The following is a 27602-nucleotide window of genomic DNA, read 5'->3' on the forward strand; positions in this document are numbered from 1 at the left end:
GAGCTGAAAAGGGGTTGACTGTGATTGTGATAGAGCTGAAAAGGGGATGACTGTGATAGAGCTGAAAAGGGGATGACTGTGATAGAGCCGAAAAGGGCATGACTGTGATAGAGCTGAAAAAGGGGAGAGCTGAGAAGGGGAATGAGTATAGAACGGGTGTGTTTCACACTACAAAGATGCTCTAGGGTCTGTAAGAGAGACTGGATAGAGTGTCGCGTGTCGGAAACTACACGCGTGGCTATTCAGCCATATTCAAGCCACCTGTCGCTCCTCCAGAGAAGCCGAGGCACAAGGACGCAGAGCACGTGGGAACGGTGGAGGATATGTGTACGCTGTATGAGGTAAATAACTTTAATACTATAAGTTACTTTAATAACAGAAACGGTATTGCAAGCAACTTCTTAGCACCCTCAGACCATCGTCATCTGAACCCAAACTTCGTTTAAGTTTAAGCAAATACCCCCTTATCTACTACTACTACTACTACTACTACTACTGCTACTACTACTACTTCTTCACATATCAGTATATTTTGTGCGGACACAAGTGTATCAATTATTTTGCCTTTTATTCATCTCGTCACTACTTTTTTAAGTATAGGAACACATAATGTTCTACTTAATGTTATTGAACCAGTATATTTTTATGTTTGTATGCAACTATCCTTCTTCTTGGGCCAGTTTTCTCGACCAGTTCATGATATTTACATGACAGCATGATTTACCGCAATTATGTCCCTACAGTTATAAGAGATACACGCGTTTCACAGCTCTCATTTCACGTATTCTAAAACACGTTCATATCGGAAGGAAGAACGTGCTTACCGATGCATGGAGGATTGCGTCAGCTGGTCGGCGGGTCTCATTGACTGTCAGACATCAAGACAGGCTGTATTATGCGTTTCCATTGACCCGTGTCTCCGAAAAGATACATTACTTTACTATAAATACCCACATAATGTAGTAGATTTCTATGATCACTGATCACGGAGGCGATTATGATCAGTTACTGCGGAGTAGTTGATCGAAACGAACAGGAAGGTGGAGTGAGTGAGTATGGTTTTACGCCGCTTTTAGCAGCAATACTCCAGCAATATCACAACAGGGGACACCACAAATGGGCTTCACACAATGTATCCATGTGGGGACACGAACCCGGGCCTTCGGCACCACAAGCGAACGTTTAAACCTATAGGCTACCCTCCCGCCCCAATATGAAGGTTATAAAACAACATGACTTATTTTTCTTACGTACCAGCAATATCTTAATAACACTCATTATTCATGAGTGAGTATGGTTTTATGCCGCTTTTAGCAATATTAATATTCCATCAATATCACGTACGGCAGAACCCATGAAGATCCCGGGTAAAATAGGTCTTCAGCAACCCATGCTTGCCATAAAAGGCGACTATGCTTGTCGCAAGAGGCGACTAACGGGATCGGGTGGTCGGCTCGCTGACTTGGTTGATGCATGTCATCGTATCCCAACTGCGTGAATCGATGTTCATGATGTCAATCACTGGATTGTCTGTTCCAGACTCGATTATTTACAGACCGCCGTCATATAGCTTGAATATTGCTGAGTGCGGCGTTAAAAAATAAACAAACAAACAAAAGTGACCACCGTCATATAGCTGGAATATTGCTGTGTGCGGCGTTAAACAACAAACAAACAAACAAAGATGTGGGAAGAGACGGGGTAAGCATTTTTATCAAACCTGTAGATAGTAGATACTGAAATAGTCTGTCTCACAGTCCCTAAACCATATTATTTTCCCTTCCGCCCAGTCCTTACTGTTATGCTATAGTGGTAAATGAAGCAAGTCTAGATTTTCCACAAGTTCCGAATTTCCCATCTCACTGGGACGCATTTCAATATAAAGGGAGATGTTTGTTCCTATCTATATCTTCAAAGGCCGTCTCCAGAACAAACTCATTATGCCGCGTCAGACTGCCTGGCCCAGGTTGCTACCCTATAGATCACTTCCTATGTAATGGGGGACATTGTCCAACATGGTATGTGAGTGGGCACTCTGATTATGAAACTTGACATGAGTGAGTATGTTCCCTGTCAAGGTATGTATGTTAAGAGCACTATGCCTGTCTTGGATCTCGAGCAGTATATAGGCGGCGTAGTGGCCGAGTGGGTCTCTCGTCTCTCTCTGGTCAGGTCGAAGACTTAGAATCGATCTCTACATTGGTACAGTGTGTGAAACCCATTTTAGATGTCCTTACATATAATATTACTCGAATATTGCTTCTTAAAGCGCCGTAAAACAATACCCGGGAAACGTGTGTAATGTTTATGTTCAACTTAATTGTAATCAGAATGAAACGACGTCACTCTATTGTAATACGCAGTTGGCTGTAGCAAGAATGTCTGCCGTTGTAATATTGTAAGAAAAATGAGCCGTGAAACAGGAAATAGATATGAATAATAAAAAAGAAACGAAAACAGCGATATCACTACACACCCCAACCACCCCAACCCCAATGGGGCACATTAGAATTGTGTTTGTTCACACAGTAGTGGATATATACTATAAACAATCAAAAAGTCATAAAAAGCCTTAAAAAGAGACAGCCACTGAGGCCGCTTTATGTCATCAGATAAAATGATTAAATGTGAAATTAATACATACAAAATACATACATTTCTCTAGAAAATATAACTCGGTCTTGATAAGTATCTCTTACATAAGCGAACTTCTTTAGTTTCTGAGAAAACTTGTCCCCATTGCACACACTGTAAAATAACATGGATCAAGGGCCATAAACAAATAAACCAATAATTTATGGGACCAATTATCGAACCCAGTCTTGGCAATCATCTCTTAGATAGTCATGTAAACTTTCATTCGAGTACTTCAGTGGTTTGTGTGAAAACTTGTCCCAAATGCACACAGTATGCACTTAGCTGAAAACACGCAGCAAGGGCGATAACTCTCTAAAAATGTAATGAGGGGACACATTTTGAACTTATCAAGTATCTCTTACATAAGCTTGCAAAGTTAACAGTAGTTTCTGATAAAAGTTGTCCCCATTGCAGACAATGTGCACTAATTAAGTTGAAAAGAACGGAGTAAGGGCAATAACTCTGCAAAACAAAATAATGTACTGCCTAAATTTTCGAACTCAGCCTGTTACTTTGGATGCAAACATTCATTCATGTAACATCAGTAGTTTCTAGGAAAACCTTTCCCCGTTGAACACAGTATGCATTAAGTTGAGTGAGTGAGTGAGTTTGATTTTACGCCGCTTCTAGCAATATTCCAGCAATATCACGGCGGGGGACACCAGAAACGGGCTTCACACATTGTACCCATGTCGGGAATCGAACCTGGGTCTTCGGCGTGACGCGCGAACCACTAAGTTGAAAAGCATGGAGCAAGGGACATAACTCTGTAAAAATGACGTTATTTACGACACCAATTTTCGAACTCATTTAAGGTCGTGACCAGTATCATCTGTGTGTAAAATTCATTTCTCTGACTTAAATAGTTTTTGAGAAAATGTGTCCCCTTTGACAAGCGGACGGACGGACGGACGATATCCCCACCCCGCTTCGTGGCGGGGGATAATAACGAAAAAAGTATATATATAACCGTTAAATCATACACTAATCAAGTATAGGTAGGTGAAATATCAGCAGCCACAGCATACCTGTGTTCAAAGCCAATAAAAGCTATCTGATCAGCCATTGACTGAGAGAAGAATAGAAAGCAGGCATGCGAATGCGACACTGGGGAACAAGGTCATGTAGGTAAAAATTTCAAACCCCCCACAAGTTGCCTCCCTTTGTGTAAAAAAATAATTAAATCAGGGAAACATGAAATGACCATGTTTTATCGTGCGTGAAACAACTTTATTTAGCCGTTTTCGTCAACATTCGAGTTATCTCCCTTAGATGATTGACGTAGGCCATGAGAATTTAACAGAGCGTGGAATAACGTGCGTTATTCAAGTTGGAGGCATGCTTAAAGGTGAATTTTGTGAATGGTTTGTATTGTTGGGTCTGGGAGTTACTGGCGCACGTTGTACCCGTGTCTCTCTCAGCCGGCACAGATATAACGCTGATATGAACACACAGGGGGAATCCAAACAATGAAGAGGTATGTAAGGTAAGTAACCCACGTAATATTATTGTCGATCGTTATCGTGTATGGTAATATGAGTTCTAATCTTTATAAGGCCGTTACATGGCATTAACCAACATTAATGTTATGTTTTAGATTTGTAAACATCACACCTATGATGGCAACTACAATTAAAGGTGTTCCATGGCTTGGACAATCTGCAGCTTAACAGGTGTATGGTATTCAAAGCATGCTTCGTTGTTTGCCTAGGTTACTCATGTCAAGCCCAGGTGTCAGGTTTCAGCGTGGTAATAAATCTCCGGGATACATTCCCCGCTGCACACATTAGATTCGGTCCGGAGTAGATGAATGGAATAATTAAAACAAGTCGTCCAATGTGAGCAGTTGGATGTAGTTTTGACCCAAGTGCATGTTTGAATAATGGGTTAAAACCGCTGAACATCGAATGTGACACTGATGTTGGACGCATATAGCGTTCATTATAGCTGGTGTGGACAGGTAGGTCGTAGATTGTTCTCTCTCTCTCTCTCTCTCTCTCTCTCTCTCTCTCTCTCTCTCTCTCTCTCTCTCTCTCTCGTATGTATGTATGTATATTCCGTTCTTGATAATTATGATGAACATTCCCCAATCGGACTCCAGCGTCATGAATATCTGACTGATTTCTGTCATCTTCATGAAAAGCGTGTATGTAGTTTTTGTTTTGTTCTGTAGGTATTCTTTGAGAAGGAGCAAATTGGCAGAACTATATTCAGAGCCATTGTTGACTTGAAATACGTGAAAGGAATAATTTGAATTCTTTGTTGTGCATAAACTATTCTTTATGATCAAGTTAGAATAGTTCCTTTGCTCTGTAACGGCACGTGAAGGAGATAAGGCCTTGCTGAGACACACAACCAGTGATCTGTAACTGTGGATTCAGCGGTGGTTCATCTTACCGAAACCCGGACTCGAACATCGTAAAACCATGCTCACTCACCCTTACGGGTCTCGGGGCGGTCAGGTAGCCTAGTGGTTAAAGCGTTCGCTCGTCACTCCGAAGACCCGGGTTCGATTCCCGACATGGGTACAATGTGTGAAGCCCATTTCTGATGTCTCCCGCGGTGATAGTACTGGAATATTGCTAAAAGCATCGAAAACCATACCCACTCACTCACCCTTAAGGGTGTCTTGTATCCTACTCAAGAATCTGATTACGCTTTGGCTGAGAATATACAAAGGCGTAGTCCGCATTTTGTTCTGTATGTATCACAAGACTGTCAGTCTAGTTCAAGCGTGTCTATATTTAGTCTGCGTAGTGTGTGACTTGTGACGGGGCTGGAGAGGTTTATTTAGATTTATAACGGCATGACAGCGCGAATATCAATAACATGCACAATAAATCACCCAATTAGGTTTGAGTTCCTTGTGTACAAAAACGCATAACAGATTAAAAAACAACAATAGTGTAGCAACGCTGTGTAATTAACAAATTATCCATTTTAACTTCCTTACCTGTATTTCTTTACATGTATTATTCAGTTTTACTGATCGAGCGCGTGCAGGCATCACTCATACAACTCTACTGCGGTCAATAATGCATCATGTAAAGGGCTCTACATCTCGCTTATTGTTAATTAGACATGTGTATCGGTGTCGCGAGTTTGTGAATTTGGGGTAGCACACGAACAGATACAAATTATATCACACGAAACTGCATTTTAAGCAGAATCATTGTATAAAATGTCTACTCGTTGGTTGGTTTGTTGTTGTTTACGCCGCACTCAACAATATTCCAGCTATATGACGGCGGTCTGTAAGTAATCGAGTATGGACCAGACAATCCAATGATTGATATCATGAACATCGATCCACGCAATTGGGATACAGTTATATCACGGCGTGTCAGCTTAATGTGGGAGGAAAGCCTGAAGTGATGCAGGCCTTAGACGTTTACCACTTCGATGAAACCCACGTGCACGGGTATGGTTGTGACAAACCCAGAAACATAATCGGGGCGAACCGGGATTCGAAACCACAATCATAGGTTTCTGGCGTGCCCAAGGGACGCAACTCTGTAAATGTTGTGATCAGACCCTATCACATTTCTATATTCCAATTAACCGATTGGCATTCATGGCATACACATCACTAAAACCCCACCCACTCACCTCTACTCTACCCTATTCCCCTGCGTGCTAAAACAGGCTCCTGTTATATTGAAAGTCTGTTGAATCTCATCCAACTGGGACAAACTGTGGGAAGTTTTGTTTGTTTTTGTTTTTTTACGCCGCACTCAGCAATATTCCAGCTATATGACGGCGGTCTGTAAATAATCGAGTCTGGACCAGACAGTCCAGTGATTGACATCGTGAACATCGATCAAGCCAAGTCGGCGAGCCTGACCACCCGATCCCGTTAGTCGCCTCTTACGACAAGCATAGTCGCCTTTTACGGCAAGCATGGGTTGCTGGAGATCTATTCTACCCCGGATCTTCACGGGTCAAATGTGTGAAGTAAAGAACGGATGATATATATTCATTCCACTAATAAACATCACTGGTATATGATACACTGCCAGGTAATGGACGCATGAAAGAAGTGCAATATGTATTTTTTCATAAATCTTTTTAAACCCATCGTTCGTTTTGATATTTCCTTGTTACTTCCCTCAAAACAGTTGACGGGGCGGTCGGGTAGACCAGTGGTTAAAGCGTTCGCTCGTCACGCTGAAGACCCGGGTTCGAATCCCGACATGGGTACAATGTGTGAAGCCCATTTCTGGTGTCCCCCGCCGTGATATTGCTGGAATATTGCTAAAAGCGGCGTAAAACCAAACTCACTCACTCACTCAAAACAGTTGACACCTTTGACCCCTGAGACCTGACAGCGTGTCACCAGTAACACACCAGTAAGAGTGTATTTTACAAATTCACAAAGCGACGTGTTTTAAAGCGTAACGTTATGTGTTATGCATACCCTGGGGATATACATGTATTTCCCAAAATATAAACTTGAATTACGAGGAGGAATGGTGTTTATGACATGCCACATATCCACTCCTTGGATGTTTCAAAGATACTAGCCAGGTCTGTGTATTAATATTCATATACAAGATTTGCTATTTTAAGATACATCGGCGATCACATTAATCCATTCATCGATCTTGGCGACAGCTTTGAAATTTTCAATTTGTATTTCTGCACAAGGTAGAATGTGGTGTTCGCAGCTGTGAAGCTAAGTCATTGTGTCCAAGATCGATTGGGATTCGAAAGATTGGCTTTAATAGATTGTGTAGCTTAAATTCGCATGCTTGGATGATGATTTTTTAAGTTCCATTCTTCCTCTTCAGACTGTCGCCGTCCAGGAGTAGAACCCCACCGCCCCCCATGTACTGTGCGTGAGGTAAGTGTGCTTGTTGATACTTGAAAATGGCGTGTTTTGAGGCTATGCTGCTTGTACATGTATAGGTAGGATGCGAGACTTAAGATCAGAACTGCCTGATAAAACTGTATTGATGTTTTTTTGTCGATTCACGCTACATATTCTGTTATATGACGGCGGCCTGCATATAATCAGGTCTGGACCAGGCAAACCCGTGACTGATTTTTTAAGCTCATCCACGTCGTCGGGGTATGTTGGCACGCAATCAACCGAGTTACCGATCTGACCCCCCGATCCATCAAATCGCCGTATGGAGCATAGGTAGCTGTGGACCTATGCTAACCCGGAATTCCCACAACAAGGTTATTGTGTTGTGCTGATTTATAGTGTTGTGCTGATTGTATAGATGCCCTGCATGTTTTTTTTGGTTCTTTGTTTGTTTGTTGTTTAACGCCGCAATATTCCAGCTATATGACGGCTATCTGTAAATTATCGAGTCTGGACCAGACAATCCAGTGGTTGACATCATGAGCATCGATCCACTCAATTGGGATACAATGACATGCATCAACAAAGTCGTCGAGGATGACCACCCGATCCCTTTAGTCGCCTCTTACGGCTAGCATGGGGTATTCACGGGTCGCCCTGTATGTTTATATCTACTTATTTGGAAAAGAAGCCCCGCTTACCAGTCTAGTTTACGTGTTCCCTGGTGTATTTTGCCTTCAATCTTCCATACGTCCCCAATTGGACTAAACATGACCACATATTTAACCGTTGCGTGAGCACAGGACACGAGAATGTGGATTTACAGGTCTTCATAAGACGTTCAGCTCACTATTCACCTAACTAAACACCACACAGTACTATTTTTGATGAAAGCTTAAGATCTTTGCTTCTCAACGTCACAATATTCTTATTTGATAGATAAGCACATGGTCGGAGAAACTTTCTCCGCAACTTTATCAATCGTTATTAACACTACGACTGCTCAGCGATAGAGTGCAACATACAAATGTTGGGATGTTGAAGTTATATACCAACGGCCGACTCCACAAGGGTTAACGCCGCGAGATGTCAGTGATGTCACAGCTGACTGCGATGTGTGGTCAAGTCCGGAGACCGCAGACACTGAAACAAAGGGTGACCGCTGGTAACCCTAAACAACGTCAACATGTGCAGGATATCTATTGTAATACCCTCATACACTCAATCGATGCATGCTCTAGCTATCGACCACTGGTTCGTCTGCACAACAATGATACATTTCACAAGGCACCCAGTGTTAGGGCATTGCATATTTGCACACATGGATAGAATATTAGAAACCTATATGTCGAGCAACGCATCTGTCCTATGTGTACAAATAGGGAGTGAGTGAGTATATATATTACGCCACCTTTTGCAATATTCCAGCAATATCACGGCGGGGGACACCAGAAATAGGCTTCACACATTGTATCCATGTCGGGATTCGAACCCGGGTCTTCAGCGTGCCGAGCGAACGCTATAACCACTAGGCTACCCGACCGCGCCATGTGTAGACATAACTGTAAGATGTCAAACGAAGACATGTGTTATTTATTTTTTACTTCAATGTGAAGAAAGTTATTGTTTTATATTTTAACATATCTCCCATTATTCTACAACTATGGCACACACACACACATACACACACACACACACACACACACACACACACACACACACACACACACACACATGCCACCCAACTGCAACCTTTAAAATAGATCGATGTTTCATAATATTAGAGGGGCGGTCGGGTAGCCTTGTGGTTATAGCGTTCGCTCGCCACGCCGTAGACCCGGGTTCGATTCCCGACATGGGTACAATGTGTGAAGCCCATTTCTGGTGTTCCAAGCCGTGATGTTGCTGGAATATTGCTAAAAGCGGCATAAAACCATACTCATTCACTCACATAATATTAGATATTATACAGAGTAAAAGTATATCAAGTTATTAAAGCGATAAAATGTACAATATCCAGCCTGATAAAGGCTGAGGAGAAACGTCTTAAAACATAATAAAACCAAACATTGAGATGTATCAGAACAGTGAAAACATACATTTTTAGCATACCTAATGTTACTATAGTGATTAGGGAATACCCCCAGCACCAGTAAAGAAAGACTAGAGCATTTAGAAACTTAGTATATATTTGAGATATTTTAATATATACAGGGTAAGACAAACAACATTCAGATCAAATAAATGATTTACTTTTAAATAAGTGGGCCCGAAAACTGTATTTATTTCATCCACGTAACCATATCAAGTTGACAGTGGGTCCCGGGGCTAGCGGGAGTAGAGTTAGTCCAGCAAACAAACGTCTTTCTCTCAAGATGACGACACAATGAGTGGACCGGCTCCGTCTTTTGATGTGCTTGCTCCACAGGTTATGTGTGCTATTCTGGCTGCCCTATCGTTTACTACGGTAAATGGGTCAAGAGCTTCCCTTATATTGAATGTGGGACACGTTAGTAATATTTGAGGCACGGGTGGACCAGCGGTCCTGGTTAGAATCGATCTTCAGCACCTATGCCTGCCATAAGAGGCTAGGTGACTCGGTTGATGCATGTCATCGTATCCCATTTGCGTAGATCGATGCTTATGGTGTCAATCACTGAACTTTCTGGTCCATACTTGATTATTTACAGACCGCCGTCATATAGCTGGAACATTGCAGAGTGCGGCGGTAAACAACAAACATACAAACAAAACAAACAACCTTTGGCACTCTGAACTTACTGTGTATTCTTTTACAAGACTGAATTGTCAGTTATATGAAACATGCAAACTGCAATTTGGATTATTTTTAGTCACATTGCCATTGCCGATTTTTTTCGCGTAAAATCACACTCACCCACTCATTCCTGTGATAGCATGAGGTGAGGTGAAGTGAAATGGGGTTTAACGTCGCGTCCAAGATTATTGCACTAATAAAGCGACGTACATGCACGTGTGTTTGGCTGCTTGTACTAGTCCGGACTGATGCCGATTTATAGTGCTAGCTCACTGAGATACCATGCCGCAGTTTAACATGAATACCTCACTCAGACACAGTATACTGACTCCGAGCAGACCAGTCCTTGTTTTAGCCCCTTAATGCCGAGCGCCAGACAGGGTAACAACAAGTACCATATTTTAACGTCTTTTGGTATGACGCGTGATAACATGATGGAGATCGGAAGAGTACCCGGTAGACTAGCTCTCAGAGGATGGTAGCTCAAATATTCTCATGACGTCAGTGCATGAGCAAGGGCGTTAATAAATCAACACGGCAATTGCCTCTGTTTATGCGCGCTCAGCTGGTAAGGTAAGTGTTCACTACCGAGGAATGGAGTGGGCTGGCAATATCGTGTCCTGTCAACTGATTTAATGTCAGTGTAAAGGTATATGTCTGTGGACCCACATACATTGAACAACTGGTTAGCCCAATCATCCGCGATAAATCCAATATACGTACACGATGAAGGTCTAAATATAGTATACGTTTTATCTTTTGTATCAATGTCTTAATAATACTCCCCTTGCGATTCACTAGGGTTTATCACTACTTAAAGTGTTCAGACCTTTGGAGTTGACCTGGGTTTCAGTACCGCACCCGTACTTAAGATTGTGACATTTGGTCGTCAACATCAGTGGGTTGTGTCAATATTTAATGTGTCACTCGTCTTATGTGGCATATGTCGCACTGTTCCCTTACTTAGTGTGTAACTCTATATTTAGGTTTCTTACTTAGCGCAGGGGTTATGGAGTGGACGAGTGGTTGAAGCGTTCGCTCGTCACACCGAAGATCCGGGTTTGATTCCCCACAATGTGTGAAGCCCATTTCTGTTGTCCCGCCGTGATATTGCTGGAATATTGCTAAACTCGGCAGAAAACCATACCCATTCACTCACATAGAACTGTTACATTCAGACATTGCATGTTAGAGTAAAGATCCGAGGTAGAATACGTCTTCAGCAACCCATGCTGGTCGTAAGAGACGATTGACGGGATCGGTTGGCCAGGCTCGCTGACTTGGTTGATGCATATGATTGTATCCAAATTGTGTAGATCGATGCTCATGATGTCAATCACTGGAATGTCTGGCCCAGACTCGATTTTTTACAGACCGCCGGAATATATAGCTGGAATATTGCATTAAACAACAAACAAACAAAGCATGTTAGAGTAGGTCCCTAGTAACCTATGCTTGTTCAGAAGGTATTTAAAATCGGTATGTGGACAGGTCATTTGACTTGTTGATTGCGTATCCTGACAGTGTGGGTCGGTGCTCACAATGTTAACCACTGGTTTGTCTGCTCCAGTTATGTACAGGCCGCCGCCGGTTATATAGCTGATGGAATGATCATTGTTGCCTTAATTAACCAACATTTAATCACTCACTTTGTAGATTGCTAGTCACCATGCTCCGATCAAAGGCGCGGATCGGCGCTCGTGATTTCAGATCCAGGCTCCATTGTGTTATTTACAGACCGCAGTGATAAAGCTGCAATATTGATAACTGCGGCGTTAAACACTCTTCACGTACCCTTGAAGAAAGTGCACACATGGTTTAAAACCTGACCTCAGAGTGTCATGTCATTACTCATTTCAGGCCATAAAACAGGACTTCGTCGATTTCAAGATGGCGGTGTCCCGTGTGGTCCGCCAGCTGCGGTACTGCCACGACAACCCTGACGAGTACAAACTTTGTGACAATCAGATTTGTGTGCCAGTCGACCGAGAGTGCCGTAAGTATTGCTTCTGGTGTATGTAGAAGATGTAAATTAAAAGTTCAGTCACTCAAAATTTTGATGTTACAGCATCAGGTATGTCCTTGGGCCGTAGTACAAAGCGATCTCAGCCCTAATGTGTTCGTATACTTTAACATAGACTTACGACAGTCGTAGCGTAGTCTGTCATACAGACCGTGAAACAAATATATCCAATACAGCCCATGCAAGTCTATAATGTTTAGCAAGTCTAGATTACTGCAGTATCAGGAAATGAAGAAAATATCTGGGCTCCTTTTTATTATATTTTATAACGATGATTAAACAACTGTTTTTTTCTGTAAAATACGTTCATTTCAGAGACTAGATGTTAGTCTAGTCGTGGCGCTCAGGTTATTTTGTGCAACGGCACCCTGGGCCCACTAAAACAAAGCAGTATTAGTGATTAGACAATCGTAACACACACTGTAGTATAGACTGAAATAGCGCTGAGATTGCTTTGTGCAAGTGATCCCTGCTGATAAACCCGTTTTGGAAGAAGCACGATAAAGAAGGTTTAGTGTTCGGGAGTAAATGCTGATGGTTGCTGGTAGAGAAGAAGATAGTCAAAAGGTTTTCAGTAAGAGTAAGCGGTCAATGCAACGGAACAGTGCGTGTGTATTGAAAGTCCCTGCTTGGTGTGCGGGGGGTGGGCTGGTTCCTGCGGGGACAATATAATAATAGAGAGAAAGTCGGTGAGGAGTATTGTCCGCAGTCTTTAAGCGTTTCATCATCTGATGACCTATTCGACCTTGCATGTGAAGATTCCCAATTCGTCTAAGGCGCTGCAATTCGTGTGCAGACTGAGTAACGCCCCTTAGGTGTGTCAAAATCCTATAATCGTGGATTCGAATCCAACATTCGCCCTTATTATGTTTCTAGGTTTGTCACCATACTCATGTTCGTGGGATTCAGTAGTAGGGGTAAGCTGCGTTTGAAGACAGTCGGCCCCATGTTAAACTAACGGCAAAAACCGAGCCTCTTTAGCGAGCCTCCCAAAGGGATGCTCGGGAAAATCCCATGACGTCACTCAACAGGGAAACACCTCTCTCTCTGATCTAGGTCACCCCTCGGGCTGCAGCCGAGCGAATATGTATTTCTACAAGCGTGACAAACATCTCATCTAAATATAAACGACAAGAGTATGCGACTTCTATGTACAATTTATTATCCCCAGTACATTCAGGTCTGATAGAGTCGGGGACCTATCTCACACAGACCTTTACAATACTAAACTATTTTAACATAAGATGGACATATATTATAGAGTATTTACATTATCTACATCACTAGCTCTAACCCACGAATTGAATTTCTTAGGCCAATGAAGCCATTTGACAAAATATTGTTTATTGACACCCTTGCCACGGGTCTTCAAGATGGTCTCCATCTTCCACATATCATCGGCTCGAACATCTACTTTCTGTAGTTCAGACTGACAGAAGGTTCCCTGAATATCATCTCCATTGTAGTCCTTGAGATGATAAATGGGCAGCCCCCCCTCGTAATATCCTACGAGAGATGGTGAATATTTCTCCAGTCCAACGTTCATCATATTCCCTGCTGAATATATTCCTCAGGTGAGATATTCTAACTTGATCTCCCAGCTTGAAACGAAATACTTTTTGGCTTGTCTTCCTGTTGTTCTTTGTCTGCTTGGGCGAGTACATTTTCCACCAGATGTTAGTTTCTTGGTTTTCAGTCACCTTGGAAGGAGGCATACCTATTGTTCTATGATAGGTATGGTTATAGCTGTCGGCAAAGGACTGTAGCTTGTCCACATAGACGTAGGACTGTTTATAGGTGAAATATCTGTAGAGTTTGGTTTTGATGGTCTTCAGAACACGTTCAGCTACAGCAGCCTTGGTTTCATTATTGGTCAACAAATGTTGAATGTGTCTGCTTTTTAAAAGCTGCTGAACTTGTCTGGCACGAAACTCTTGACCTCGATCAGTACGTATTCTTGTGGGTTGTCTCCCTTCTTTGAATATATCTTCTAGAGCTTCAGCAACAGTCTGACCTTTCTTATCTTTGAGTGGACTCAGCCAGAGATACTTGGAGAACACATCAATCACTACGAGGATGTAGGAGACTCCCCGATTGTACTTGTTAAATTTTACCATGTCCATTAAATCAGCTGACCACTGATCATCAATGCCAGTGACAACAATCCTGTTCCTAGCAAACGATGTTCTCACAGGCTGTTGAAGGCTGTAAGCTTCTTGTCTTTGTAGCCATTTACGTATTTTGTATTTGCTGAGAACAAACTTGCCAGTTTTCTTCACATATCTGTATAGTTTATCTGGTCCAGCCAAACTGGCAGGGCTTTGTGGATTGTAGTAGATATCTTTAAGATAAAGTTCCCAGGAGACCATGATGCTCACAACAACATTGCTGAAATGATTGATAGAACCTAATGTCGCCGTATATATACACCTCTGGCTTCTTCATCTTCACTGTCAGATTTCTCTTCAAACTCAAGATCTTCAGCTTCAGACAAGTCCACATGTGACAGGATGTCTTTAACTTTGGGTTTCATCCACTGACTGATTTTTACATCCATTTCTTCTTGATCTGTGTCAGGGTCTAGGGCTCTCACTTTCTCCAGGATAGGTTTGAAGAGAGGCCCATTTCCAAAATAGCTGACATAACGTATAACCCTTACAAGTCTTTCTAGAAAAGTGGCTTCCCAGCATTTCTTTAACTTGTTTTCAATCCATCTCTCACTCTTCCCCTGATCTTCATAATCTTCTTTCTTCTTCCAGATATCTTCCTTACATACTTTAAGCGTTTGTTCCCATATGTTTTCAAGACCTTTCACTTCTCTGCCTTTATAGACATCTGTGGTTGCCCTTGTAGAACTAAGTATATCTCGATCTTCATGATCCATAGAATCTATTTTAGGTCGTTTTCTCAAGGGTTGCCCCTCATTCTCAGGACACCATGTCTTGACATGACGCTGGAGGTCATGTACAGCTTGAAAGACGAGACCACAATCATCACAAGCAGGCATGTCTGAGAGCTCTTTCTCACACGTCTGTTCACTTTGAAGGTCTGGCTCCATATGAACATCCCAATGCTCACTCTCTCTATTTATTAGAGATCCAGCAAGGGCATTTGGACACAATCGCTCAGAGCTTGATGTGAAAGGTTTCAAATCGATGAGTAAGTGTCCAAAGGGCTTTGCTGTAGCTTCATCATACTTTCTCATCAGTGTATGTGCCTGGCCTGGATACATCTGTCTTGCCAGAGTCATCACTTGCTGCTTGTCCACCGGATTGTTGAACAGTACCAAATAGTGACAGTTTCTTCTCTGGGTAGGATCTTTGCTATAGTACAAATTCTGATTGATAGCAATGACAGACAAATTTCTATGATGGCTTCCTTCACTAAATAAGTAAGTGACCCTGGAATCTTTGGTGGCTGTTGACATAAAGTCATCCAACACAATCAGGTTTCTAACTTTTGGGTTCAGAAAAGCATCCTGTTCCAAGTTAGCAGGAATTCCTTGTATAAATTCCACTCGTGGGTACACAGTAGTTTTAATTTCGTCATACAGAGGTTGCCAGCGTCGATAGAGCCAAAGGATACGTTGTGGGGTAGGTTGTGTGTTCATATTGTTTAGCAGCTGTTTCACAAGGTAAGTTTTCCCACATGAGGTAGGACCTGACACAATCATCGTAAATGGGTGCTGGAGAAGCTTTGTTCGAGCCGGAGTGGGAGCCCATGGAGCAGGAACAGGAGCCGGAGCCAGTGGAGCAGGAGTCAACAGAGCAGGAGCAGGAGCAGGAGCCAGCAGAGCAGGATTAGGAGCCATAAGAGCAGGAGCAGGAGCCAGCAGAGCAGGAGTAGGAGCCAACAGAGCAGGAGCAGGGGTAGAAGACCCGTGGATTTCTTCATAATGGCGTCTCATATTAGATGGTTTTGAAAATTTCCTCAAACAGAGTGGACATGTGGTAGACAGTTGTAAGGCCATGTTGCCTCTTCGGTGTTCAGGGCTTAAATGATGACATTCCAATGGCCTGAGACTATTTATAAGGAAATACGCCAATGTCCATAAGCTAGACTGGCAACTCCACCCTCCAACAGGTATCGTTTGTCATCAAAGGGACTCAGTCCACGTTTGTTGAGCTGAATATTATATAGCTCATGTCCAAAGCTCCTGATCTGGGTCATGGTTGACATGTGAGCCTCTCTCTCAAACAAGCATTGTTTGTAATGCGCATGCTTGGTGTGATGCTTAATCACAGACTTTTTTACTCCCTTGGCTGTTTTCTTTTCAACCAGCGACTGCTCCTTTTCATAGACAAGAGAATACATTTTGGATTTGAGACCCACAAATTCTTGGATGGGGAGACCATGGGTCTCATCTTTCATTTTGCCTAAGACCTTCTTGTTCTTGGTGCTATAGAGTGGATGGTCATTGTGATACTCTGAGGTATCGAATAGATCCCGGTCCTCCAACATATCTGCATACACATCGTCTGTCTGGATGCTATAACACAGAGAGTCTGTGTCTGTGAATAGCAGCTGAGCTCTAGCACCATACTTGAGCTTGATATAGTTGTAGTGGAAGTCATACATGAGAATTTTGGAGATGTCAAGAATACTTAAGCCCACGTAGATGGGTCGGTTGAGATAGAGTTTCTGTTTCTTCAGATGAACAGCAACCAGATTTTCATTGAAGATCCTGAACGCTTGAAAACTGGGTTTGGCTATCAGCTTCTGAGCTCGCTTGGGTCCTTGCACTAGTTTCACGTCCACTCTCTTCCTAAGATTCTCCATGGTCTTGCCGAAGACGGCATTGTTCATCAGTTTCCAAAAATCTTTCTCGAAGTCATTCTTAGCCTGTTTTCTGCGTTCAGTATTGAACTCTATGTAAGCCTTTAACCAGCCCTGCTGTTGGAACTTTAGAACTCGATGAACTTTGCTTAATCTCATTCCCAAAGACAGATAAAACATTAGATTTCTATAGTGAAGAACATATTTCTGCTTTGGTTGCAAATTGGGAATGAGCTTCTGAACAGCATTGATATCTTTCATGCACTCAGACTGCTTCTCTGCTGGTCTATTCTCTTTGTTTTTATCTTTATTTTCTCTCAGTTCATCCTCCAGCTTTCTTTTCAAATTCATGGCAAAAGGGGATAACATATCATCTGTAACTCCAATAGACTCTGGCGCTAGGGGGTAATCATTGTGATGGTCATGGAGTTCCTTTGGATAGTCCAAATCCACTTCCAAAATGTAGCCTTCTTGAGCATTATCAAGGACCTGCGTCACATCAGGAAAGTCTTCAGTATGGACCCATTCAAACCCAGAAACTGGCAGAGATTGTGACATAGCCCATCCATACAAATTGTTGGCGTCTAGGTACAGGATATGGTTGTTAGGCTGTTCAGGATTGTAACCAGGGACATTGGGATGGTTAGCTTTTGCATACCGATGACTGATCATGGAAATACCACCTCTCAAGCCTTGCTCCACAAAGAGATGTTGGTCAATATCTGTCAGTAATTCTAGTTGGACTCCTGTCATTTTAAGAGCAGCAAGCCAGGCAAGACCGGGAGAGGTGTAGAAATGGGCGGGGTCTAAACCATAGGCATTCAAACAGAGGTTTCTAAAATTTTCAAAAACATCTGCTAGAGCTAACACATCTGTCAAGACATAGAGGTCATGATACTGCCCGAGGTTTTGAAGGCCAAAGGCATCCCATACTGCTTGTGCATGATTATAATCTTCTATGGAGACATCTTATCCAGAAAGGGAGCTATAGAATGCTTCTTTAGGGGGTAAAGTGGTCTCTGAAAATCTCTGTTCAGAGTCAAAGTATTCATAAGGGTATACTTGTTTTCTCAAGAGCAAATGTAGTCTCTCTGGATCAAACTGTTGAGCCATGTGATTGAATTTAGCAGGTCCTTCCTTGGCCAGGTTTTTCACTAACGTCTCCAGGGAGGAATTCATAAACTGATAGGAGTCAATGAAATCCATACACCCTAGGGAGAAGGAGATGTATTTTTCCATGTTGTTGGGAATACAATTGATATCTTTGTTTTGGATTTTCCCGATGGCCTGCATGATGAGATGGCCATCATAACCCCGAAGGTTATGGAAGTCCACGGGAATCCTTCCCGTAAATTTGTAATGCTGGTTACAAAGACTATGGGCAGCTCCCCGAAATTTTCCTGTCACGTGGCAGTGGTCTCGAACCGGTTTTTCAGAGCCCAAAGGTTTTTGACAGATGTGACAATGGGTAGCTTTCTTGAAGTTCTGCCAATCACATCCAGTCATGTGAAGAGTCTCACCTTGCTTGAATTTCTGAACTATATCCTCCTGTTCTTGGACCATATAGTCTACAAATTTTTCTGCTGCATCTAGACCTCTGTGTATAACAGGTGGTTTGGAGTGGTCAGTTGTGAGACCCACTACTTTGTAAGCAAAACCACATGCAAGATGCTTGGTCAGCTTTTCAGTAGACGATAAGTTTGGATCTTGAGCACAGCTGGAGATGGGGACTTGGAGAGACTCAAAGTCAGCAAAAAGAATGTAGGGTGCCTTCAGTTGTTTCTTCACATGTTTTAACTGATAGGATAGCCATTTGTCTTCCTCTTTTGGAAGCTCAATTCGCTGGGGTCCGTGGGTTTGACAGTAGGGTATGTGACTCTGCAGTAATTTCTCTTTGGTAAATCCATGGAGACAGTATGAGCAGTAATGCTGTTTTCCATTGTATTTTGTTCTGCCTGCTAACAGACGACTCATGTTCTTGATCCAGCAGTAATGGGTCTTCTTTCCTTTAGATATCAAAAGTAGGTTGACACATCTCTCATGTTGTTGCTTGGAGATGTGGAGGGGGAACACCTGTCCTTTCTCATAGCCAAACACATTGATAGAAATCTCGTTTTGAGACTCAAATTTGGGAATATCTCCTAGTTTAACTGGGAAGTTGATCCCTTTGAAATTCAAGTCCCCACCATATGGTTTGTACTTGGCTATGCGTTCAGCATGATTCTGTACATTGTGTAAGGCAGCCAAAACCGACCACAGGAAGCATTTCTTATCTCTGTTCTTCACATTGATGATGGCATATTTAGACCTCAGTTTGATGGGGAGAGGAATGTAGCTGGATCCTCTCAAGGGACGATATTTAGCTGTATGGATGGTAAGATCCAAGACCTTATCCACAGTCCAGTTGCTACCCTCTCTCTGATATTCGATGAAGGAGGTATATATCTTCTTAATAGACTCCCTCATCCCCTCCTCAAGATCTTCCCACTTGAGAGCTATCTGACACTTGCCTCTAAAGACAGGCTCAGCTGTGTCAATCATATCACCTCGTCTCCGGGTCATCTTGACTTTGATGGCCAGGTACCACTTTATAGCCCCTTTCTCTGTGATGGCTTTCTTCAAGATGGAGTTTACTTCTTCAAAATGAGACCTTAAAAATTGCATGGGGTCGTATTTTGCCACACCTTCTCCGGGAATAGTATATACTTTCATGGTGCCCTTCAATGCTTCTTGTCTACAAGGATTATCTTGTTGGTGCTGCTCATAATCAACAGCCCCACCCCCTATCTGCACATGCTTAGCAGGTGGGTGCATTGATTTCATATGTCGCTGCCAGTTGTCCTTCCTGGTGAAGTTTAGCTTGCATTGATTGCAGTTATACTCCTGAGGTCTATGGCTGGTGCGCTTATGTCTATTTAAACTTTGGCTATGGGCGAATGTTTTGTCACAGATCTGACAGGAGTACATCTTGTTTGGTGCCATGATATCTAAAACAAATAGAAATAGTATATGAAGTGATATTTTATTTATCATAACAATTAAATATTTTTATTATAATAACTCCTGATCATCCGGTCATCAACATGAATAATATTAGAGGCTGCAAGATTAAATCACTAAACTATATAACAATAGAATTTTTCCATATAATTAATAACATACCAATATGTGTATAATCATTATAGTAACTGTATTAAATTATATACATCTAACATTATACTTAATACTCAAAACCAATGACCACCATATTTATTTTATATCAGACGAGTGCAGATGTCAACATAGATAACCATTTGACTATAATTCTATGAGTCATAAATAATAATGATATATTCTGTGATTTTATTAATTAATAATATACTTATATTTTGAAAGCCTTAATGAGTGAGCATTCCTTTAGGTTATGGTCTCTTATTAAAATATCTATAGCAACATTGATGTTGTCATCAAATGTTTCAGCACTTCATACAAAACACTGACATGTCGATCACGTCCTATAATAGCACCCTTACACACCTAGAGCTGGCTTTGATGTGTCTATTCAAAGATGCATAGCGAACATTGAAGGCCAGGTTCTGCATCTTAGAACGGGGCTACTCTACCATTTCCATGACTGACATGTCTCGAGGTGTCCTAGACTGACCTCTGTATGAGTTATATAATTACACCTCCATTAATAACTCATACAGTCGGGCACACAGCCAGCAGTCGGTTTCTAGGATGGTGTAAACATGCATAAGTTTTCTTTAAAATAACTTTCAACTTACAACTAGTTTCCTGCACCAGATAGACCTTTATCAGACTCTATACTCAGGCTATAAGAAATCTGCTCGGTCCTTCGACGTCGCTGTTTACTATCTGAATGAGAAAGATGAGCTATGTGTTCCCTTATATAGGCATTGTTGGACGAGTTCATTTCAACCAACCTATAGATAAAATACACTGTGTATAGATAAAATACATGACTGCCTATGGCAATACAATATAAGGGGTAGCAGGTTGTGCCTAGCTCGTGGCTAAAGCTATGATTGGGAATGACTAGACTATGAATTACCCCCTCTATTGTGGACTCGCCTACTCCCGATGACGAGTTGTGGCTATTGTAGACTGATGGGCGAGTTTAATTCAAATAGCTTATACATAAAATATGTTACTGCCTATGGTGAGTCAATGTGAGGGGTAGCAGGCTATGTTTAGCCCATCGCTAACGCTGTGTTGGGAATGAATGCGTAATGAATCACCCCTCGTTGTGGACTAGCTGATTCATTCAGGTTAGATAGAACGTGTCCCAACAGGTCACAACAGGTTTTACTACACTTCGTCGCCTTGTTGTATAACCATATTGGATAAGTGTATGCGACTTACTTGAATAAATTTTATATATATATTAAATCTGTTGAGGGAATTTACATCAGTCCTAAAACAACGTATGAATCTGTAAGTAGTTAACTTTTGTCCCTATACATACACTGGTTGACTCTAAATTTAGCTCCGATTGCACAATACCTTGAAATGTTCGAATCTCACTGTTGAACTGCTAGGTCAACATTTAGATATTCATTGTGTATATAGAGGTCGTTTTTATTTTTTATGTTTTGCTTCATGCAGTGTTGGTAACGCTAGATTACGGAGAGAGATTTGTCACGCTTGTAAAAATACATAGTCGCTCGGCTGTAGCCCGAGGGGTGACCTAGATCAGAGAGAGAGGTGTTTCCCTGTTGAGTGACGTCATGGGATTTTCCCGAGCATCCCTTTGGGAGGCTCGCTAAAGAGGCTCGGTTTTTGCCGTTAGTTTAACATGGGGCCGACTGTCTTCAAACGCAGCTTACCCCTACTACTGGATTCACCTAAGTGGTAAACTTCTAAGACATCACATCAGATTTTCCTCCAAGGTTATGCAGACTAAACTACAGTGCTAACCAAACTCACTCGCCTACTCACCTTTTCATACAACAATAATGGTTTTGGTTTGGTTCTGGTTGTTTTGGTTTGTTTGTTGTTTAACGCCGCAGTCAGCAATATTCCAGATATATGACGGCGGTCTGTAAATAATCAAGTCTGGACCACACAATCCAGTGATTAATATCATGAACATCGATCCACGCAGTTGGGATCGATGACATGCATCAACCAAGTCAGCAAGCCTGACCACCCGATCCCGTTAGTCGCCTCTTACGACAAGCATGGGATGCTGAGAATTTGTACTAGTATCAATGAGGGCCGGTTCATCAATTTTAACATACATTATCTTTTTAATGGAAGGTTTTGGTACAGATGCACCATTTGTTTCACACTTGTCACTCTTTGTTGGCGTAAAACTCACTCACTCACTCACTCACTCACTCACTCACTCTTCCCCAGCATGTGACCTGGAGCAGTTCCAGTGTCTAGACGGCCGCTGTCTACATCCAAGTCTCCTATGCGACGGCAACTTAGACTGCCTCAATGGCGAGGATGAGACAATATGCAGTAAGTTGACATATGGTTCTTTTACGTCCCCAGTTTACATTCACACCCTGACGATCTTCCATTACTGGTTTTGTTAAGGCGTGTTCCAATGTTCCAATGGCAAAAATCATGATTGCCCTTGGTGGCGTAGCTTAATGATTTAACTCTCACCGAGGTTCGGTTCCCCAAGCGGGTAATCTGTCAGAAGTCCATTTTTCCTGTTCCCCGTCGTGGTATTGCTGGGATATTGCTTAAAACGGCGTAAGACTAGACTCCCTCACTTTTACAGTCTTCCTGCTTTGTTCAGTCCAACTGACTGCACCTTCACCCGATGAAAGCCGTCCCGCCATTGTTTTACAAGGGCATATCCTCAACAAGGCCTCACACTGCGTAACCATCCGATCCTCACTGTAGTTGACTCTTACGACAAGCATGAGGCACACGTGGCCCATTCTGCTTCCATTTCACCTTTTTGTAAAATTATTATCCCCCGCCCAACAAAGTTGGCAGGGGATATATAGAAACGGGCTCCGTCCGTCCGTCCGTAATGTTTCATTTCCGGAGCATAACTCAGAAACCGTTCAATATTTTTTCATGAAACTTTGCAGGTCTGCCTGAACTGGTGCCTTTTGCTATTTAGAATTTTTAGAAACTCTTCTTTTTTACAATTTCCATGACAAGTTCCACCTCGGTTAAAAAAGGTTAGGGTTTGTTTAGATTTAATTATGTCATAAATTCTGCAACAGGGGCGGGGGATATGGCCACGTAAGTGGCTAACTCTTGTTATACTACTAACCTTTCGACATGTGAATGTTACAAATGAAGATCCGGGTAAGATTAGGTCTTCAGTATCCCATGCTTGCCATAAAAGTCGACTACGCTTGTCGTAAGGCTAAGGCAAATAATGGGAACGGGTGGTCAGGCTCGTTGACTTGGGTGATGCATGTCATCCTATCCCAGTTATGTAGATCGATGCTCAATCACTGGATGTCTGGTCCAGACTCGATTATTACAGACCGCCTTTATATAGCTGGAATATACAACACATAAACAAACGTGTTCATTTATAGAAAACAGAGTACACTTAGTATTAAGTATTCCAACACTTTAACTTATTCATTTGGTGTTAAGTTTTCAACAAAATTACACACCCCAACACAAAATCACAAAATAACCTGTCTGTACCCTCAAAAGCTACATTCGCTTGCATTTTGAGACAAATCTCGTGTTTGAAGCTCATTTCTGGTGTTCCCCGTCGTGATGTTGCTAAAAGCGGTGTAAAACCATCTTCACCCCTCACTTGTACATATCTGAAGACAGAGAGTAATGTCCCCTTTTCAATGAATCCTTGTTCCAACACTCCTTCCAGAATCCTCTCCTACATCCGATAAAGATGTTAATCCCCCAACCTCAGTGATAGCCGGCGTGTGTATCGCCATCATCGTCGTCACCCTCGCCGTCATAGCGGTGCTGGTGTTCCTCAGACGCCGGCGACTGCGGTCCCTGCATCGAGAGTCAGGTATGTATCTGTATTCGATTTACCTGTTGGAAGCGAGGTATGTTTACATTGTTGTTTACATGTGGCGGCCCCCGCGTTTCTGTTTTCGGTCATATTCACTTTCAATTAAAAAAATGTGTATATATTTGGAGGTAAGTATTGAAGGAAGAGATTGGAATATGGTTCCTAAAATATTTTATGATTTGTAACTTATGGGAGATGTTGAAGTAAATGCTACAGCAAACACTTTCAGATTTTTTTATTTTCTAACGGGTCGATTCGACGCCACAGTAGTGACAAATACCTGATATTAAACGATAAACGGATGAGGGAATATGGTAACCGCTGCTGTGATATTGTCCCCTTTAACGTGCTGTGGTTGGATGCTATGCCTGAATCAATGCACCTATACAACACGGACTGATTCATGTTCAGTATGTACCAAACGTAAATACTACCTCGACGCAACACAAACCAGAAAGAATGACAATTTAGATCAGGCTTTGGGGTGATTGACTGATTAATCCACCATGCACATCCACAGGTTCTGAACCCCTTCAAAGTGGCGCATCCAGCAGCGATCCCTCCACCGAGACTGAACACACAAGTGACAGCGACGCCTACAGAGTCGTGCCTAAAGAAGACATCGTGGTGGATGACTTTTCAGATTTCGCTGATGCGCTGTGTACATCAACACCCAGACCGGATATCCGGCGGCAAGTACATCCGGGTCAAGGTCGTCAAGGGGCGATAAAAGCGTCTATGTTGATGGCGGTGACGTGACGCTACACTGGCTTTAGGTCTGGTTACTATCTTTGATATTTATTCAAGTTATGCAGTTGTATGACCCGAAAAATACCACATAATCAACAATGCTGCTCTGTCAAATGCTACCATGGGTGGTGATGTTTGACACGAGTAAACCATGACTATGACTATGACATATTTAGTGCTGAGTTCGATCGAAACGAACGACTTCCTACCAAAACAAGCTGTTATCGATTGCCATGGAAACTACCATGCTGTGTTTTCCCCAAATGGGTACAATGTGGGAAGCCAATTTATGATGAACCGAGTCTTGATACTGCTAAAATATTTCTAAAAGCGGCGTAAAATGATACTCACTCACCCATTGTGCTGATATTAGTTAAGACTACTCTTCATCCATTGTCAGTATCCCTTCGTGTTACCAATGTTTTACAAACAATCTATGTTACATTTCGTTAAGTGTTTGCAAATAATAACGATTTTGAATACATGATGTACATCATGTAATTTAAAAATGAGAAAGTGTTGGACCAATACTTGATTTCTATTGACGGGCGTGTGGAAAATGTGTAGCACTTGTCATGTATCTTCTCAGTTTGACACGAGAAACGTCCAACGTCCAATCTTGGTACTATTTTATATCGTCGCTAACAAATTTATGCTATTTAATGTTTCGAGATGAAATATGTGGTTTACACTGAAGATCAAACACCAGACTTTCACTGTTGCCTGATCATGAAGACATACCCCAAGGTTATAACGTCAAACGTTTGTTGACGCTGAGGTTACACAATGCTGAATGAGAGAAGTGTGTAAACATTTTGATATGGTGTTTATTTTTGTTAGGAAACAAATAAAACTGTTCATATTCAACATGTACATGTATTGTGTTGGTTTGTCGTATTTGTGGCTAGTCCAGTGATTCCGGGGCAAGTCCATTCACCAACATTCACAATTAATACTGTAACCATTATTCTCATTCATAACCAACTCTTGTGATTCCGGGACAAGCCCTTACACAAAGAGGCGAATTGTGACCAGTCTAATTACAATCTTGTACTCTGATACGATATCTCCGTGTGTGAAGATACCAGAGACAAGATGTTATTTCTCATGAGTGAGTGAGTGAGTATGGTTTTACGCCGCTTTTAGCAATATTCCAGCAATATCACGGCGGGGGACACCAGTAATGGGCTTCACACATTGTACCCATGTCGGGAATCGAACCCGGGTCTTCGGCATGGCGAGCGAATGCTTTAACCACTAGGCTACCAGACCGCCCCTTATTTCTCATGAAGCAAGGTGGTGACATGGAGAAGTTAAGAAGCAAAACATATACACTGTTGTAAGACAATAATTAGTGGCGCACGCACAGTCCACATTTAACATCCTGAGCTTATCAATCATAAGAGTAGAATAGGTCCTCAGCAACCCATGCTTGCCGTAAAAGGCGACTATGCTTGTCGTAAGAGGCGACTAACGGGATCAGGTGGTCAAGTTCACTGACTTGGTTGATACATGTCATCGCATCCCAATTGCTAGGATCGATGTTTATGATGTTAATCACTTGATTGTCTGACCCAGACTCGATTATTTATAGACTGCCGTCATATAGCTGGAATATTGCTTAGTACAGCGTTAAACAACAAACGAACAAACAATCATCAAAGAAGAGGTTTCAAATACCCAGTTCGATTCATGCATGAGTACTGCCAAACCCATACTTGATGTCCCAAGCCGGAATGCTAGAGTAATATTGCTGGAATACCCCACTACTTCACACAAATAGTTATGGTGTCTTTAATTGCCATATACATTGTCATATTAGGTTAGCAGAACAATATTGGGCTAGACGTCAGCCGAGCCCAATATTTTTCTGATAACCTAATATGACACCATATACGGCAACTTAAGACACCATAACGAATTTATTATGCCAAAAGGTTTACACTATTTGGTATCTTTTTCACACATGTCATGTCAAAACTTAAAACTCAAAACTTACAAACACTTACAACCTAAGACGTTAAGGGTCAAAGGGAGACTACTCTTCAAACCTCAGAAGCCAAACCTTGTTGATAATTTTAACTTTACATGATCTTTATTAAAGTCCCGAACGTGATCCAAAAAACATAAACGTCCTTGCACATGAAAATTAATGATATTACAACACAAAATTGTGTCGAATAAAGAATTTCTGTACCAGAATTTTCATGTGAAATATGTGAGGTGGGTGTTGGAAAATCCAAAATGGCTGTTACTGACGGTATACGGTCTCATATTAGGTCAGTAACAACCATCTTGGATTTTTACTAACGGTATGCGGGCTCATGATGGGTTAGTATTTCTGCTCTCTGATTGGTCAAACTCACTTTAAGGCATAATAAATTTGGATATATATATCAGCCATATTTCAGCACTTATGAGGCCATTTTCATACAGTACAATGTACATTCAATGTTTAGTAGTAGACTAGTGTTACATACATTTATTATTATGGGTTGTGAGTTGAATATGCGTATATCTGGATAAATTCGGGTTGCAATCAGCCACAAAAACCTACTGGCTACATTGAATCACTGGTTTCCTCCGTCCATAACATACCATTTCTGTTGTGAAAGGTATACAAGAGTTACCTCCCTTAGAGGCCGATCATCTCAAACGAGAGCTGAGATTTATTTTTTGTCACATTTCAACATAAGAAAAGAATGTAACAATTTTCTCTGTACTCTAAAGTAGTACAGATGAAGGTGATTCTAAAACAGTACATTGAACATAACAGTATAATAAAGCATTTTTATGTAATAAAAGACCCTTTTTTTACAACACCATGTGTAGGAAAATCCAAGGGTGCTGTTTTCTTCAG

The 27602-nt window shown here is 41.9% G+C and overlaps 1 protein-coding gene across 5 annotated transcripts; it reads left to right on the forward strand.

Annotated features, from left to right (window-relative positions):
* Positions 1-249: 249 nt before the first annotated feature.
* Positions 250-25613, forward strand: LOC124137611 (SCO-spondin-like). 5 transcript variants are annotated; one of them, XM_046504000.2, is made up of 6 exons: positions 250-341; positions 7428-7480; positions 12084-12219; positions 22384-22491; positions 23840-23989; positions 24513-25613. In XM_046504000.2, exons 3-6 carry the CDS (start codon positions 12114-12116, stop codon positions 24749-24751), a joined length of 603 nt encoding a protein of 200 aa, XP_046359956.1. In that variant the 5' UTR covers positions 250-341; positions 7428-7480; positions 12084-12113; the 3' UTR covers positions 24752-25613. The 5 variants fall into 5 exon arrangements, with proteins under 5 accessions (XP_046359956.1, XP_046359958.1, XP_046359954.1 ...); XM_046503998.2 differs by lacking the exon at positions 250-341 and adding an exon at positions 3914-4123; XM_046503999.2 differs by lacking the exon at positions 250-341 and adding an exon at positions 4254-4597.
* Positions 25614-27602: the final 1989 nt, after the last annotated feature.

This window comes from Haliotis rufescens, unplaced genomic scaffold, assembly GCF_023055435.1.
Source record: "Haliotis rufescens isolate VD_foot unplaced genomic scaffold, xgHalRufe1.0.p SCAF_19, whole genome shotgun sequence".
NCBI lineage: Eukaryota > Metazoa > Mollusca > Gastropoda > Lepetellida > Haliotidae > Haliotis > Haliotis rufescens.